We start from the raw sequence: 12,435 nt of genomic DNA, 5'->3' as shown, positions 1-12,435 counted from the left end.
ACAATGAGAGTACTTTGATTTTATTACCTCCAAACTAGAGGCAGGAAGGACCAAGACGGGTGTGGATTTGTGCTTAACGCCCCACTACCACCACCAATCAGCCCTCATGTTGCAGGAAGCAGTGTCGGCCTCAGTTCAGTTGCCTCCTCAGAGCCGATCTCCGAGCCAAAACCCAGCGCTCTCAGCTGCGTTGAGAAGCCTCGCGTTCCCTTGAATTTTCACGCAGAAATCTTATGGTTTCCAAGTTTTAAAATCTTTTTATCATTATTCTTAACACGCAAAATTATCTAATTCTGCATATGAAACTGAGTTACAAATAGTACGACATCCTCTCTTGGTTGCTTTCTTCAGGGAATACACCGCTGAACAAATACTGTTCTACTAAAATCCGAGCGTATCCCCGCAACCCGCTCCCTTTATATGGGCAGCTCTCCCTTCTACCCAGGGAGTGGGTGTGAACCGCACAAAGAAACCCGGAAGTCCGCATCCTCCGTCCAGTCTAACCCATTTAAGTCCGCAGAGCTCTTCGGCGGGTGCCGGAAACCGGAAGCGCGAAAGGGGCGGTTAACAAAAATAAACAACCGTCTGGCTGGGGGTTGGCGACTCAAGATGGCGGCGCTGCGGCCGAGCCGTTTGGGGCTGGGGTCTCTTCTTCTCCTGCTGCTGCTCGCTGTGGGCGACGAGGCGGCCCGGCCCGAATTAGAGCCCGTTCCGGAGTCCCTCTCCGAGTCTTTCGAGCCGGCGCTGGGGAACACCGCCCCTTGCCAGCGGACGTGCCAGAGCACCTACCCGCTCCATACTTACCCGAAGGTAACAAGCGGCGGGCGGGTGGGGTGGGGTGGGGGCGCCCCACCTTCCCTACTGAAATATTCCGCCACCCCCCAAGAACCACGTCGCTATAGCAGCCAGTTAGTGGGACCCTGTCTGCATTTCCCCCTTTTTCATCCTGCCACCTGCATTTAAGCCCCGGGCGCTCCTGGTTTCTTAAAAAAATTAGAATCTGACCCTTGGTTGCGGGCAGGAGGGGCAGCCCCTGCGGCATCGCTGCTTATATTTAAGATCTCCCCACCACCACCCTCGGTGTAGGGATGCGACCGTGGCTTTTTCTCCTTTCGCTGTGCAGCCCTCGGGGCAACTGGCAGCCGGGGCTGCATATTCTTCCTGGCAAGGAGAGGGAATGGGAAGGAAGCCACACTCCCTGCAGCTGCTGCTCCCCATTTGGCCGGTGGATGGGGCCTGACTGGTTTTGCCAGTGCTGCGATGCCCTTCCTGGGGTTGCAACCGCCAAGTGGCTATGAGAACGCGGACCCGTGGATGGATTTCTCACCTGGTAGTCTTTGACTGCCTGAGGTGGGGCCTCGCAGCTTGGCTGGGTGCAAGTGGGAGTCTCTCTACAGTTGCTGTCCACTAAGTTCTGTGCGATCAGCTCTCCTCCACTTTCCTCTCCTCAGCTTGTTGGGCTGGCTAGTACACAAAGGAAGTGTGCAAAAATAAATCCTTCACGTGTGCCAAAATGCAAAGTGGCATGATTTATTGTTGTTACCTATTAGCTGCATTCCTCATAAAAGTGGCCTGAAGAGACTTACAAAATGCTGGCATAGGTCTCAGCTGTCCCTTGCACAGCTACAGCATATCTGCAAAAGGCTGTCAACTTTAAGGAAAAGGAAAACTGCTAAGATAAGGTATCTGGGACTGCCTTCAGATTCTGGTTTCTATGCAAACACTTTTGTCAGCTGGTCTGAAGGCCAAATAATGGTTGGGCTAATGATTTTCAGATTGATTGACATATGAAAACGGAAACTTTTCTATGTTTCCCTATGAGGTACTAAGGCTGCAATTTTAGGTGCATTACCTGAGATTAAACTCTAGCTAATTCAATGGAATCTGCTTTTCAGTAGGAATGCATGGGATTGCACTCTTATTTCTCAGCAAACTGCAAAGTAAAATGTATTGTGTCTATATCATCTACAGGATTTGATCTCTACATTTTTATTACAAAAATATAGTTGTCATTATAGGCCACTTTCCAGCCGATATAACTCCCCCAATTCCACATCTAGAACCAAAAGACAGTAGTGACACTTTGCTGACTTTTATACTAACTACTGTAAATTCACTAAGAGTGTTTGTTCAGTATCTGTCCTGATATCTTTCCTAACTCTCTTCTTCCCAGTGCACACATGGAGCTGAGAAAATTATTCTTTAATTTCACCCACCCAGCCCAGTATTTGTGTAGCTTCTTGTAGCTACCTGCTTCTTACCGTACAAGATAACAGGTTTCTCCTCAATGTTAGGTCTTTACCTGTCATGATGATTATGCCAAGCTGTTAACATAATGACACATCGGACCAGGGCTTCTCGGCAAACATGCTCCTTCATATCTCTGCCAAAATTCCTCCTTTCACATCCATATTATTGTTAGCTACTATATGTCTTCCATGCCATTGTTTGCCATTGCACCCATCAGTATAATCAATACTGCTTTAAGACATTGACACTGTTACTTTCCTTGATACCTATGGCACTGTTACTACACAGGAAATGCATAGTTACACAATACATTGTCATTTGATTGTTGAACCGCATAAGAATTACCATTTTGGAGCATGTGTGTTACACCTGCTTTCAGGTTCCTGATTAAGACTGAAATATTCATAATAGATAAATATCTAGCTCAGTGTTTCCCAACCTTTTTTGGGCAAAGGCACACTTGTTTCATGAAAAAAATCTCAAGGCACACCACCATTAGAAAATGTTTAAAAAATTAACTCTGTGCCTATATTGACTATATATAAAGTAATTCTCTTTAATAGGAATCAAATAAACACAAAGATAGTATTTTATAATTACTTTATTATGAAATAGTAAGTAAACAGAAATATGAAAAATTATAAAATACTTTATTCAGTGCGCAACCTGGGCCTGTTTGGCTGAACACAAAGCTGATATTCTGGCTGGAATCGAAGAAAGACACACACGTAGCTCTTCGTCAACAGCTCTCAGTCTCTCTCTGTATTTAGTTTTTATAGCAATCATGCTTGAAAAGCTCAACTCACAGAGATATGTAGTGGAAAATGGGAGCAATGTCAAAATAGCTTTGTTTGCCAGAAGGGGGAACTCCTTGGCAGTTTCCAACCAAAAACTGTCCAAAGGTAGATCAGCAAATCTTAGCTTGAAACCACGATTTTGTCTCAGTTCAGTTAGTTCCTCCTGCTCCTGTAAAGTCATGTCCTTTCCACCAACTGAGCTATAAGGGTCCCTAACCCAGTCAAGGCATTCAGTGGAGACTGAAGAGAAATAAAATGACAACTTCCCCTCGAGAGTTTTTAAATGTTTACCTATTATCTCACACAGTGCAGCAGTGTGAACACCTTGCCACACCTTGTTCACAGCAGTGTGAACATTTCAAGATTGCCACTTTCCACGTGTTTGGAAACTCGCCTTGGGAGCAAGAGCCTTTTGTCTGCTTCGCCTTCTCCTCAGCCACACCTGAGGAGGCAGCTTACAAAAAGCAGCAGCAACAAAGAGGCCCAAGGGGTGCTTCGTCTCTCTCCCCCCCCCGCCATTGCGACCCCACCCCACCCCAACCAGCTTCACCTGAGGGAAAGGATGAGAAGGGGGTGGCGGGCTGTGTGGAAAAGAACCCCCCCCCGGCCAACACAATCCCCTCACACGTTATCCTAGTTTCCTTCCGACGCCCACCAAGCCCCCTTAGCAACAGTGTTGGGGGGGGAGAGGCAGCGAGGCGGCGGCGGGAAACGGCAAACCAACCCCACCTCATTTTTCTCCACAGGCTGGCGAGGGGCCTGCCCCGCCGCGCTGCGGATCCCAGCTACCCGCCCCCCCCCGCTACTCTCGCCATGTCGCCGCGGCCGCCGCCACCTCAGAGCCGGCCGGCCTTTATGGGGGAGGGAACGCGAACCAACGGGGTTTTTATAGCTACCTCAGCTCGAGTGTGCCGTGTGCATCTCCCTCTCTCCGCTCGGTACCAAAAACTGCCGGCGCGCGCGCGGGGTGCCGCCTCCTCCTCCCACTCCGCAGTGCTGCTGCTGCTCCTCCTGCGGGTGAGCTTGGCTTGGGCTTTCAAGCTTTTACTTCCTACTGCCGCCGCTGCGGCCTCGCGCGCTCTTACGGCCATTCACCAAAGCCTCTTACGCCGGGCGCCAACCTCCCCGCGCCGCGCCGAAACCGGCTTTCTCCTGCTCCTCCTCCTCCTGTGCCTCTAGCCGCCCGACTCGCCCGCCTCCCTCCCACGGCACACCAGGCAACGGCTCGCGGCACACTAGTGTGCCGCGGAACACCGGTTGGGAAACACTGATCTAGCTTATAGGAGAAGGGGTCCATATGTTGACTGGGGAGAAAGGTAAAGGAACCCCTGACCATGAGGTCCAGTCGTGGACGACTCGGGTTGCACGCTTATCTCACTCTATAGGCCAAGGGAGCTGGCATTTGGCTGCAGACAGCTTCCGGGTCATGTGGCCAGCATGACTAAACCACTTCTGGCGAACCAGAGCAGCGCATGGAAACGCCGTTTACCTTCCCGCCGGAGCGGTACCTATTTGCACTTGCACTTGACATGCTTTTGAACTGCTAGGTGGGCAGGAGCTGGGACTGAACAATGGAGCTCACCCCGCCGTTTGGATTTGAACTGCCAACCTTCTGATCAGCAAGCCCTAGGCTCTGTGGTTTAGACCACAGCGCCACCCATGTCTCTAGACTGGGGAGAAAGGATACCTCAAATACAAGTTGGTCAAAAGCAGTGCCACCCACCCCTAACTCGGGACAGCCACTCCAGAAGGATATCATGGTCAGTGGTATCAAAAACTGCTGAGAGGTTGAGGAAAATTAAGCAGGACCTATTTCCTCTCTCTCTCTCCCAACAGAGGTCCTCAGACAGGGCAATCAAAGCAGTTTCTGTGCCAAAACAGAGCCTAAACCCTGATTGAAATGGATCCAGAAAATAAATTTCCATCAAGGGCACCTGGATCTGGTCCACGATCACCCACTCAAGATAGTTTATATTTGTGCAGCTTGTTCCAAAGTAAACTAAATAATAAGATTTTATTTAACATCTTGGTTTCATATTTATCTAAGATGTTTCAAGACTCAGATACAAGACTTGTATTAAAGCCTACTTTTACTAACCTCAGTAGTCTGCTGAAGTCTCAGTGAAAAATCTTGGCTCACTCTTGTAGCTCTGTGAAATAATAAAAGAAAAAGATTTTTGAAGTTAAATTGTGCAGCACATTGTGTATGTCTTTGTGGTATGAGTAGGGTTAGAGTAGGACGATTATAAAAGAGTGATACTGACCTCTTAGGTTTTCATTACCAGGAAGAAGAGCTCTATGCATGTCAAAGGGGCTGCAGACTCTTCTCCATTTGTCAGTTTGTGGATGATGGGATTGATTTGAATCGGACCAAGTTGGAATGTGACTCTGGTAAGATAAGCTAGCCTCTTTTTCTGCTTGTAATATATGGGTGGTCACCACTTTTCTTCCTACTCAGAGTAGGCTTATTGAACTATATTGACCAATAACTTTATTTCAGTCAGTCTACCCAAAGTGTGACTTAGTTGGATATCTCCCTAGGAGAAGAATTAACACCTTCATGTTAAGTGATTAACATCAAGAGAGTTCAGCAAGGAGGAAGCTTCCAAAATCATGCCACAAAATAAGTGTCCACATAAGGGCATGAAATCTAATTTATTACAAAGTCAAAAAAGTTAATTTGGCTTAACGTCAACATGTGTCAGCTACAGATTCCCTGTCATCAGGGAATCTATAACAAAATATTAAGCCTTAAAGCATGCACCTTGTCACATTTTGTTAGTTATCATAAAATATGTCATTGCAAGCTTAAAAATAAAATGAGAAATTAAAATAAACAAAAATTTGCAACATAAGAGAATGTTGTGATATAAAATATAATAATAGTGTTGATGCCTTAAGATTTTTGTAATTGTAGCTTCTCCTTTGAAAGAGAATTTTTTCTGAAACAAAGAGGAGTTTTCTAAGATGAAAGAAAGTGTAATTAAGAAGTTTTCAGTCACAAAGTTACTTGCAGCTGGGATGGGAATCTCTTAGCCCCAAAGCTATTTGCAGCTTTGTTGAGACAGTATGGGTCTTGCTTCTACCGTATGAGATAGGTCTGTACCCCGTCACAAGATTGAGCCTGTCATGGAAGAGAAAGTTCTGTTTCCATGCTGAATTGGACATTAAATATAAACATTCATGAATAATAATCTTGTAAGCTTTGATTGGAAGTAGATCCATTGACTTGAGTAGTGCTCACTTCAAGTAAGCACACATAGCATTGCAGCCCTAATTCGCCTGCTGAGTATACAGTTCTGGGAAGAGTTTATTTTCCCTCTGCAGTTTCTCTGTATACAATTGTTATTTTCACTCTGCGATGCTATTTTTTGCCTGTCTGAAATGTTGGAACTGGAGCCTTTTAGAAGTTGCATCCTAACAGAGTTGGCAAAACTGAAAGCTAAGCAGCTCAGGGGGCATACTGAAAGTGAGTGGGTATTCTGGTTTTATCCTGCCCCTCTTTGGTATTTATGTCACTTGGGTGTGTGTGTGTGTGTGTTTTTACAGATCCTGAATGCTGAAGTGTAGTTCAATTTTGCCTCTTTTATCTTACCACTGACATAATTTGATTGGAAAGATGAGCGTCAGGAAGGGAAGTCCAACATTAGTAGCAATATGTGTGGTGTTGCACCCTAATATTCAAGAGTGCTTTAGCTGCTTATGCGGAAGGTGTGACCATTTAAACTGAAAGAATCTGTCTTTTACAGCATGTTCTGAGGCATATACCTCTCAGTCTGATGAACAATATGCCTGCCGTCTTGGATGCCAGAATCAGTTACCATATGCTGAACTGAGACGAGACCATGTAAGTATTTATATTAAAGTGAGTGAATACATTTTCACTGCTTGTATTCCCATTCTTCAACTATTTTAAAAGTAAATTGTGGAGAGAAGCCCTGTGACATGTTTGAAATTGTTGCTTTTATATTAATATGTGAATCACTATTTATTTGCAGCTCATGTCCTTAATGCCAAGAATGCATCTTCTATTCCCCCTTACACTTGTGAGATCATTCTGGAGTGATATGATGGAAACAGCCCATAGCTTCATCACCTCCTCATGGACTTTCTACCTTCAAGCTGATGATGGCAAAATAGTAATATTCCAGGTACTTGCTAACCTGCTCTTAGCTGTTCTGACATAAGAGTTCAAGGGAACTAAGGGAGAGTGTTTTTTGTTATTCTGTTTTAAATCAAATAACTCCATGTTGAATGTCTGGGAGTGTTCTGTTTTAATGGGTTTGCTCTGCTTAAAAATATAATGTGTCTATTTAAATTACAGTTTGTGTCATTATGTAGGTAAATATGTTAGGTTTGTTTCACTAATTTGAAGGTTTTGTTGTTATTTCAGTCAAAGCCAGAAGTTCAGTTCATTGAAAGTCCTGGTCAGGAAACACAGGATTTAAAAGAACCATCATTTCGCAAAGCATCTTGTAAGTTGTTTTAGGGAACTTCAAGGAATAGAATATGGCTTGCCAAACAGTAAGGATGTACTGTCAGTGTCTGACCAGCAATTTGTATCCATGATTAGATAACTGTGGAAACCAGTAGCTTATTTTTTAAGATGCTTACTGTTTGGAATTTGCTTGATGACACAATCTTTGTCTGATGTTTAAACATGGCAACTGAAACTTGTTTTTACAAGTTTTGTACTTCACTTGCTTCATTGGCTCTGGTTCAGCAAGACACTGCGTGTTGCAAATGTAAGAAACAAACCCACAAGATATTTTTTAGCTGTTCGCTTTTTCCTAGGACTTCCTTCCAGTTAAAAAAAATGGCACTGCTCAATCTTAACATTTATTTAAAGAGCTTGCTGTGTCTAGTAGGAGGATTTACTGGAAGGAAAAAGGGTTGGGTAGACATTCATAGCGTACAGAGAGATTGGACACTTGAGCATGTGTCTTGGATTCTGTGATAAAATTAAACAAAAATGTACTATGATTTTCAGTAGATCTGCAGCCAGGAGGTCCACAGACACACAAGGGATTCTTCGACGAAGATGAAAGTGATAACTTCTTCAAATGTGTTTCAATGTATGTACATTTTAGCATATGAAGTAATTGCTTAAGGGAGAAACATGTTTCATTCCCTAATGCTGTATATCACATGTAGTTCAACTACCAAAACAATCATGTGAAATGTTTTCACAAAACATTTTCTTAAAATTAACATTCTGACCATTTATGCTGTATCTAATTGAATGCTCTTTAAAAAGAGGAAATGCCCATAGTGGCACAACTTTTACTACAAATATTGCTGTCATGCTGCTTGCATTGAACATTGTTTCCAAACTCAGACCATTCTTTAATATTACTATGTTAGGTCTATTTATAAGTAAAACAAAGTTCTGAGCAAAGCTGTTGGCTCACATAAGATTGAGGGTCAGTTTGAGTCTGAAAGGTGCTAAAGTAGTTGTGCTTTTAGGCTTGTGGCAGTAATTGTTAAGTTATTCTGAACCTAGTAACCATAGTTCCTGGTTTGGATGAAATTGAAAACTGGTTAACTGAAAAAGATTTCTGTATTTCATTCAGGCACAGCATGAAAGGAAATCACTGTATTTCACAGGCATAGTGTCTGTACATATCTCGGCTTATTAAGCTGAGACATGATCATGTGATCATTTTCACTGAAGGTAAATGGTAATGGGAAGCAATAACCTCTTATTAGATCTTGAAAGCTCAAAGATAGTAGCTTTTGCTTATTTTCTGGGACCAGATTAAGGTACAGTAGTTGACTGTGATGGCATCTAAGTCTGCCTATTTTGGATTGTGTGTGTGTAGAAACAATATTTAGGGGGGATATAATTTTCAATATACCTAAAGCTTGTCTTTATGGCTGATCTGTTTTCTTATATTCCAGAAATTCTGGCTGGATACTGACAACCACGCTTGTCCTTTCTGTACTGGTGTTGCTCTGGATTTGTTGTGCAACTGTTACTACTGCTGTGGAGCAATATGTTCCATCTGAGGTAACTTAAGTCCTCAATTTTCCAGCATCCTATCACATTATATTCTGTGATATAAGAATGCTTTGGGTTTGATAAGAGCCCTTTTGTGCAGAAGAGAGTATCTAATGATTCTCTTGTTAATGAAACAGGATTATGAAGATATATATTGATTATATATTGTAAGAGGTCTCACCTGCTTATAGCTAATCTCCAATGAAATTGCCAACTTCATCAGCTGATGTGATCATTGGGGCAAATACAGTATGGGATATGTAAACTGGTAGTGACAGTTCATGCTAGCTTTTTCAGGGAAACAAAAGATTACAAGGGTGGTTTCATGGGATGAGTTTTGACATCTCCCAGCAGAAGCAAAGCATGCACGTGATTTTTGCTTAGCAAGATGACATTCTCTAGATTTGGTGGGCATTTCTGTGAGGTTGCAGTACTGAAGCCATCTCAGTTCATAAAAGTTATAGTACAGTTAGGCCATAATGCAAAAAAAGGGAGAGGCATTTCTGGTAGCAAATATGCCTGAAAATGTTAATGTAAATAAAATACCATTGTAGAAGTCATATTGATAGCCATTCATATATTATGTAACATACAAAATGCTATGCAGGATTAGATCAAGATCTATCATCGAGTAGTTTGTGGAGCCATATGCAGCCATTTTAAAAAGTGGTGCTCAGCTAAATGGCTAATTATGTTTCAGATGTAATGTCCAAAATCTTTATTAGAATTTGAAGTCTTCCATTGCTACTTCCTACTGATGCACAATTTAATTGTGCCTTTTCTGTGCCAGTGTCTCAAAGCCTTGATAATTTCACTCATAAAGACTTGTTTAATATCTTCTACTCCTCCCCCCTCCCCCCCAACCCTATGTTTCTGGAGAGTGAACTAAAAGTGTGTGGTCCTATTTAACAGTATAATCCTAAGCATGTTTACTTGAATGTAAGTCCCACTGACCTCAGTAGGAGTTATTCTCCAGTAAGTGTGCATAAGATTTTAGTCATGATATCCATGCACCAAGATGTACTGGAATAAAACTTACTGTGTGAAATGATTTCCATCTAATATCATTTTGTTGTTGTTGTTATTTTAGAAGCTGAGTATCTATGGGGATTTGGAATACATGAATGAACAAAAACTGAATCGATACCCAACTTCTGCTCTCATTGTGGTTAAATGCAAGGCTGATGAAGAAGAAGCTGGACCTCTACCTACGAAAGTTAACTTGACTCAGTCAGCAATATAGATTTAAAAAATGAATTCATTATCTTATTCTAAGACTTCTGTTAACTTTGGTGACTTTTTCCAATGAAGAGGCTTTTGCAGGGGTATTCAAAGTTCAGATTCAAATAAAGTTACATAATTGATTACTGTTATACTGTCATGGAATTCAATCTCATTTTCCACGAGTAAAGGAAATTGTGTTGAGCAAATGGGGTTTGTAGAGAATTTACATTTATTTGCATCTTTTTTTTTTTTTTGCTTACCAAAAATCATAAGTATTGTCTATACATTAAGGTTGTGGTATTTTCAAATTATGAACATCTGTTGGTATCAGAGTGTATATTTGGAATCTTGTTTCTAATAGTGTAAGCAATTTTTTGTGGTCAAAGATGCCTTTTAAGTTGTCTTCTCAGCTGTGGATAAATGAAACTAACATGTAGAATTGCTTAGAAATCCTTATTGCTTCAAATGGCTCATTTTCCACAATAAGAGTACATTTTTGTTGACCTTTGTGCCAGTTTCTGGCACTGAAGTACTGTGGGTCAGAAATAAAACTTTAATGTATAGAGGAATCTATTATGGTGTCACTTCTGTATCCTAAAACAAATAAGCTTCCCTGGCTTTCATTTGCTACACTTGTCGGCTCAGAGAAATTACTAATTTAAACAACAACAACCTTTCCCTAAAAAACAAGCAACATTGGTGGCAGACAAAAATTTCTGTGTATATTGGACATTGGTATATTTGACAGTGACTTGTTCACAAGAAGTCTCTTGACTCTCACACTCCTTCACACACCAGTTGAAATTGATAAATGCTACTTTCAATTTTAAACTAGCCACACTTCCCTCTTATGCAGATGCCAGCCAAGATCTGAAACCATGGTTTGATCCTGGCTTGTGTTCGCTATACAGAGCTGTTGTTAGGATCTGTTAGTTCAAAACTGAAATAAAAAGTTTTCAATTTCTTCCTCTGGGGCACAAAGCAGGGAATATACTCACAAGCCTAAGGATGTTGGAACTCATTCTTGGAATAGATAATCATGGTTTCCCACTATGCATAAACCCAGACACAGTTTACACTTAACCCTATCTGGGACATGGCCAGCTTTTAAAAACCTACTTAATGAATAAGAATAAATTGTTACATTGAGGCTTGTGACCAAACAAATGTCTAATGCAGTTTTATAAATCAGTACTTTCCAGGGGAGTTTGCAAGTTCTAATTTATTGTTAATATAATTCTAAATGTGTTGAATTGGGAATTTTATTTCAGTATTTTTTTACAAGTGCTCTAAAAATCTTTAATGTTTTAAATTTTATTTTACCCTTGCTAATTGGTAAAAATGTTCTGAAAAATAATAAGCATCTTTATTCGGTTTACTGAAGCGTCCATGCTTCAAGTAAATGACGAACAACAGAAGAGGCAACTATTGTAAACTCTACAGTGAAGTAACAAGCCAATAAAATTGGTATGCCATTCTCTATAAATATCACTGTTGACAGCATCTCTGCATAATTATAAAGTTGATGATTCTCTAATACAGTGGTGGTAGAAAATGAGGTTTTCTGTCTAAAAGTTGATCAATTGGAGACTAATAGAATAACTTGCAAGGGCAATCATTAAGCAAGTTATATTGCTGTGGTTTCATCTAGTCAATACAAATTCTGAAGTTTAAAACTTGCGCTATTTCTTAAAGCGAGAAACCATGGACACTCCTTTATCAATCTGTGAAATAGTTACTTTCAAGCAACTTTTGCAGCTCAGTTGCTGTTTGTGTTGTACGATCACTTCTGCAATATCAGTTGTCTTGATTTTTCACTTGCTGTGCTAAAATACTGTTGTATTATGCACCAATTATTTCAACTACATTTGCTTTAACTTATACATTTGTTTTTCATTTGGATTCTTGTTTTAGGAGATGCCTTTGCAAAATAATCCAGACTATATACAGTAAAGGTTAAATGGACTGAAATGTAGTACCCTTACTTTGAAGGTTCAGTATTGTTGAACTAAGAATTCCATATTGCTATGATGTTACTGGATTCTTCTCTCACTGTGACAACTTGAGCTGAAATCTGTTTAAAGGTCTACAATAAATCAATGGCTAAAAGAACTAGTGCTACTTAATGTACTACTTTTTTTAGGAGGAGAAGTCAGTGGTCCC

At 41.4% G+C, this 12,435-nt stretch overlaps 1 protein-coding gene across 2 annotated transcripts; it reads left to right on the top strand.

Annotated features, from left to right (window-relative positions):
- Positions 1-563: 563 nt before the first annotated feature.
- TMEM59 (transmembrane protein 59) lies at positions 564-12,384 on the top strand. Of its 2 annotated transcripts, none has more exons than XM_081915869.1 (8): positions 564-810; positions 5,333-5,438; positions 6,797-6,894; positions 7,046-7,198; positions 7,441-7,522; positions 8,041-8,122; positions 8,949-9,057; positions 10,139-12,384. In XM_081915869.1, exons 1-8 carry the CDS (start codon positions 610-612, stop codon positions 10,289-10,291), a joined length of 984 nt encoding a protein of 327 aa, XP_081771995.1. In that variant the 5' UTR covers positions 564-609; the 3' UTR covers positions 10,292-12,384. The 2 variants fall into 2 exon arrangements, with proteins under 2 accessions (XP_081771995.1, XP_081771994.1); XM_081915868.1 differs by having other exon boundaries at positions 566-810; positions 8,038-8,122.
- Positions 12,385-12,435: the final 51 nt, after the last annotated feature.

This window comes from Podarcis melisellensis, assembly GCF_964234715.1.
Source record: "Podarcis melisellensis genome assembly, chromosome: 6".
NCBI lineage: Eukaryota > Metazoa > Chordata > Lepidosauria > Squamata > Lacertidae > Podarcis > Podarcis melisellensis.
This window is presented reverse-complemented; position numbering and strand designations above follow the sequence as displayed.

Bases quoted from the DNA above. Each gene is read 5' to 3' on its own strand.
- TMEM59 (XM_081915868.1), top strand. From the start codon at position 610: ATGGCGGCGCTGCGGCCGAGCCGTTTGGGGCTGGGGTCTCTTCTTCTC. The intron at 5,439-6,796 runs GTAAGATAAGCT...TGTCTTTTACAG, and splicing joins CAAGTTGGAATGTGACTCTG to CATGTTCTGAGGCATATACC. The intron at 8,123-8,948 runs GTATGTACATTT...CTTATATTCCAG, and splicing joins TTCTTCAAATGTGTTTCAAT to AAATTCTGGCTGGATACTGA.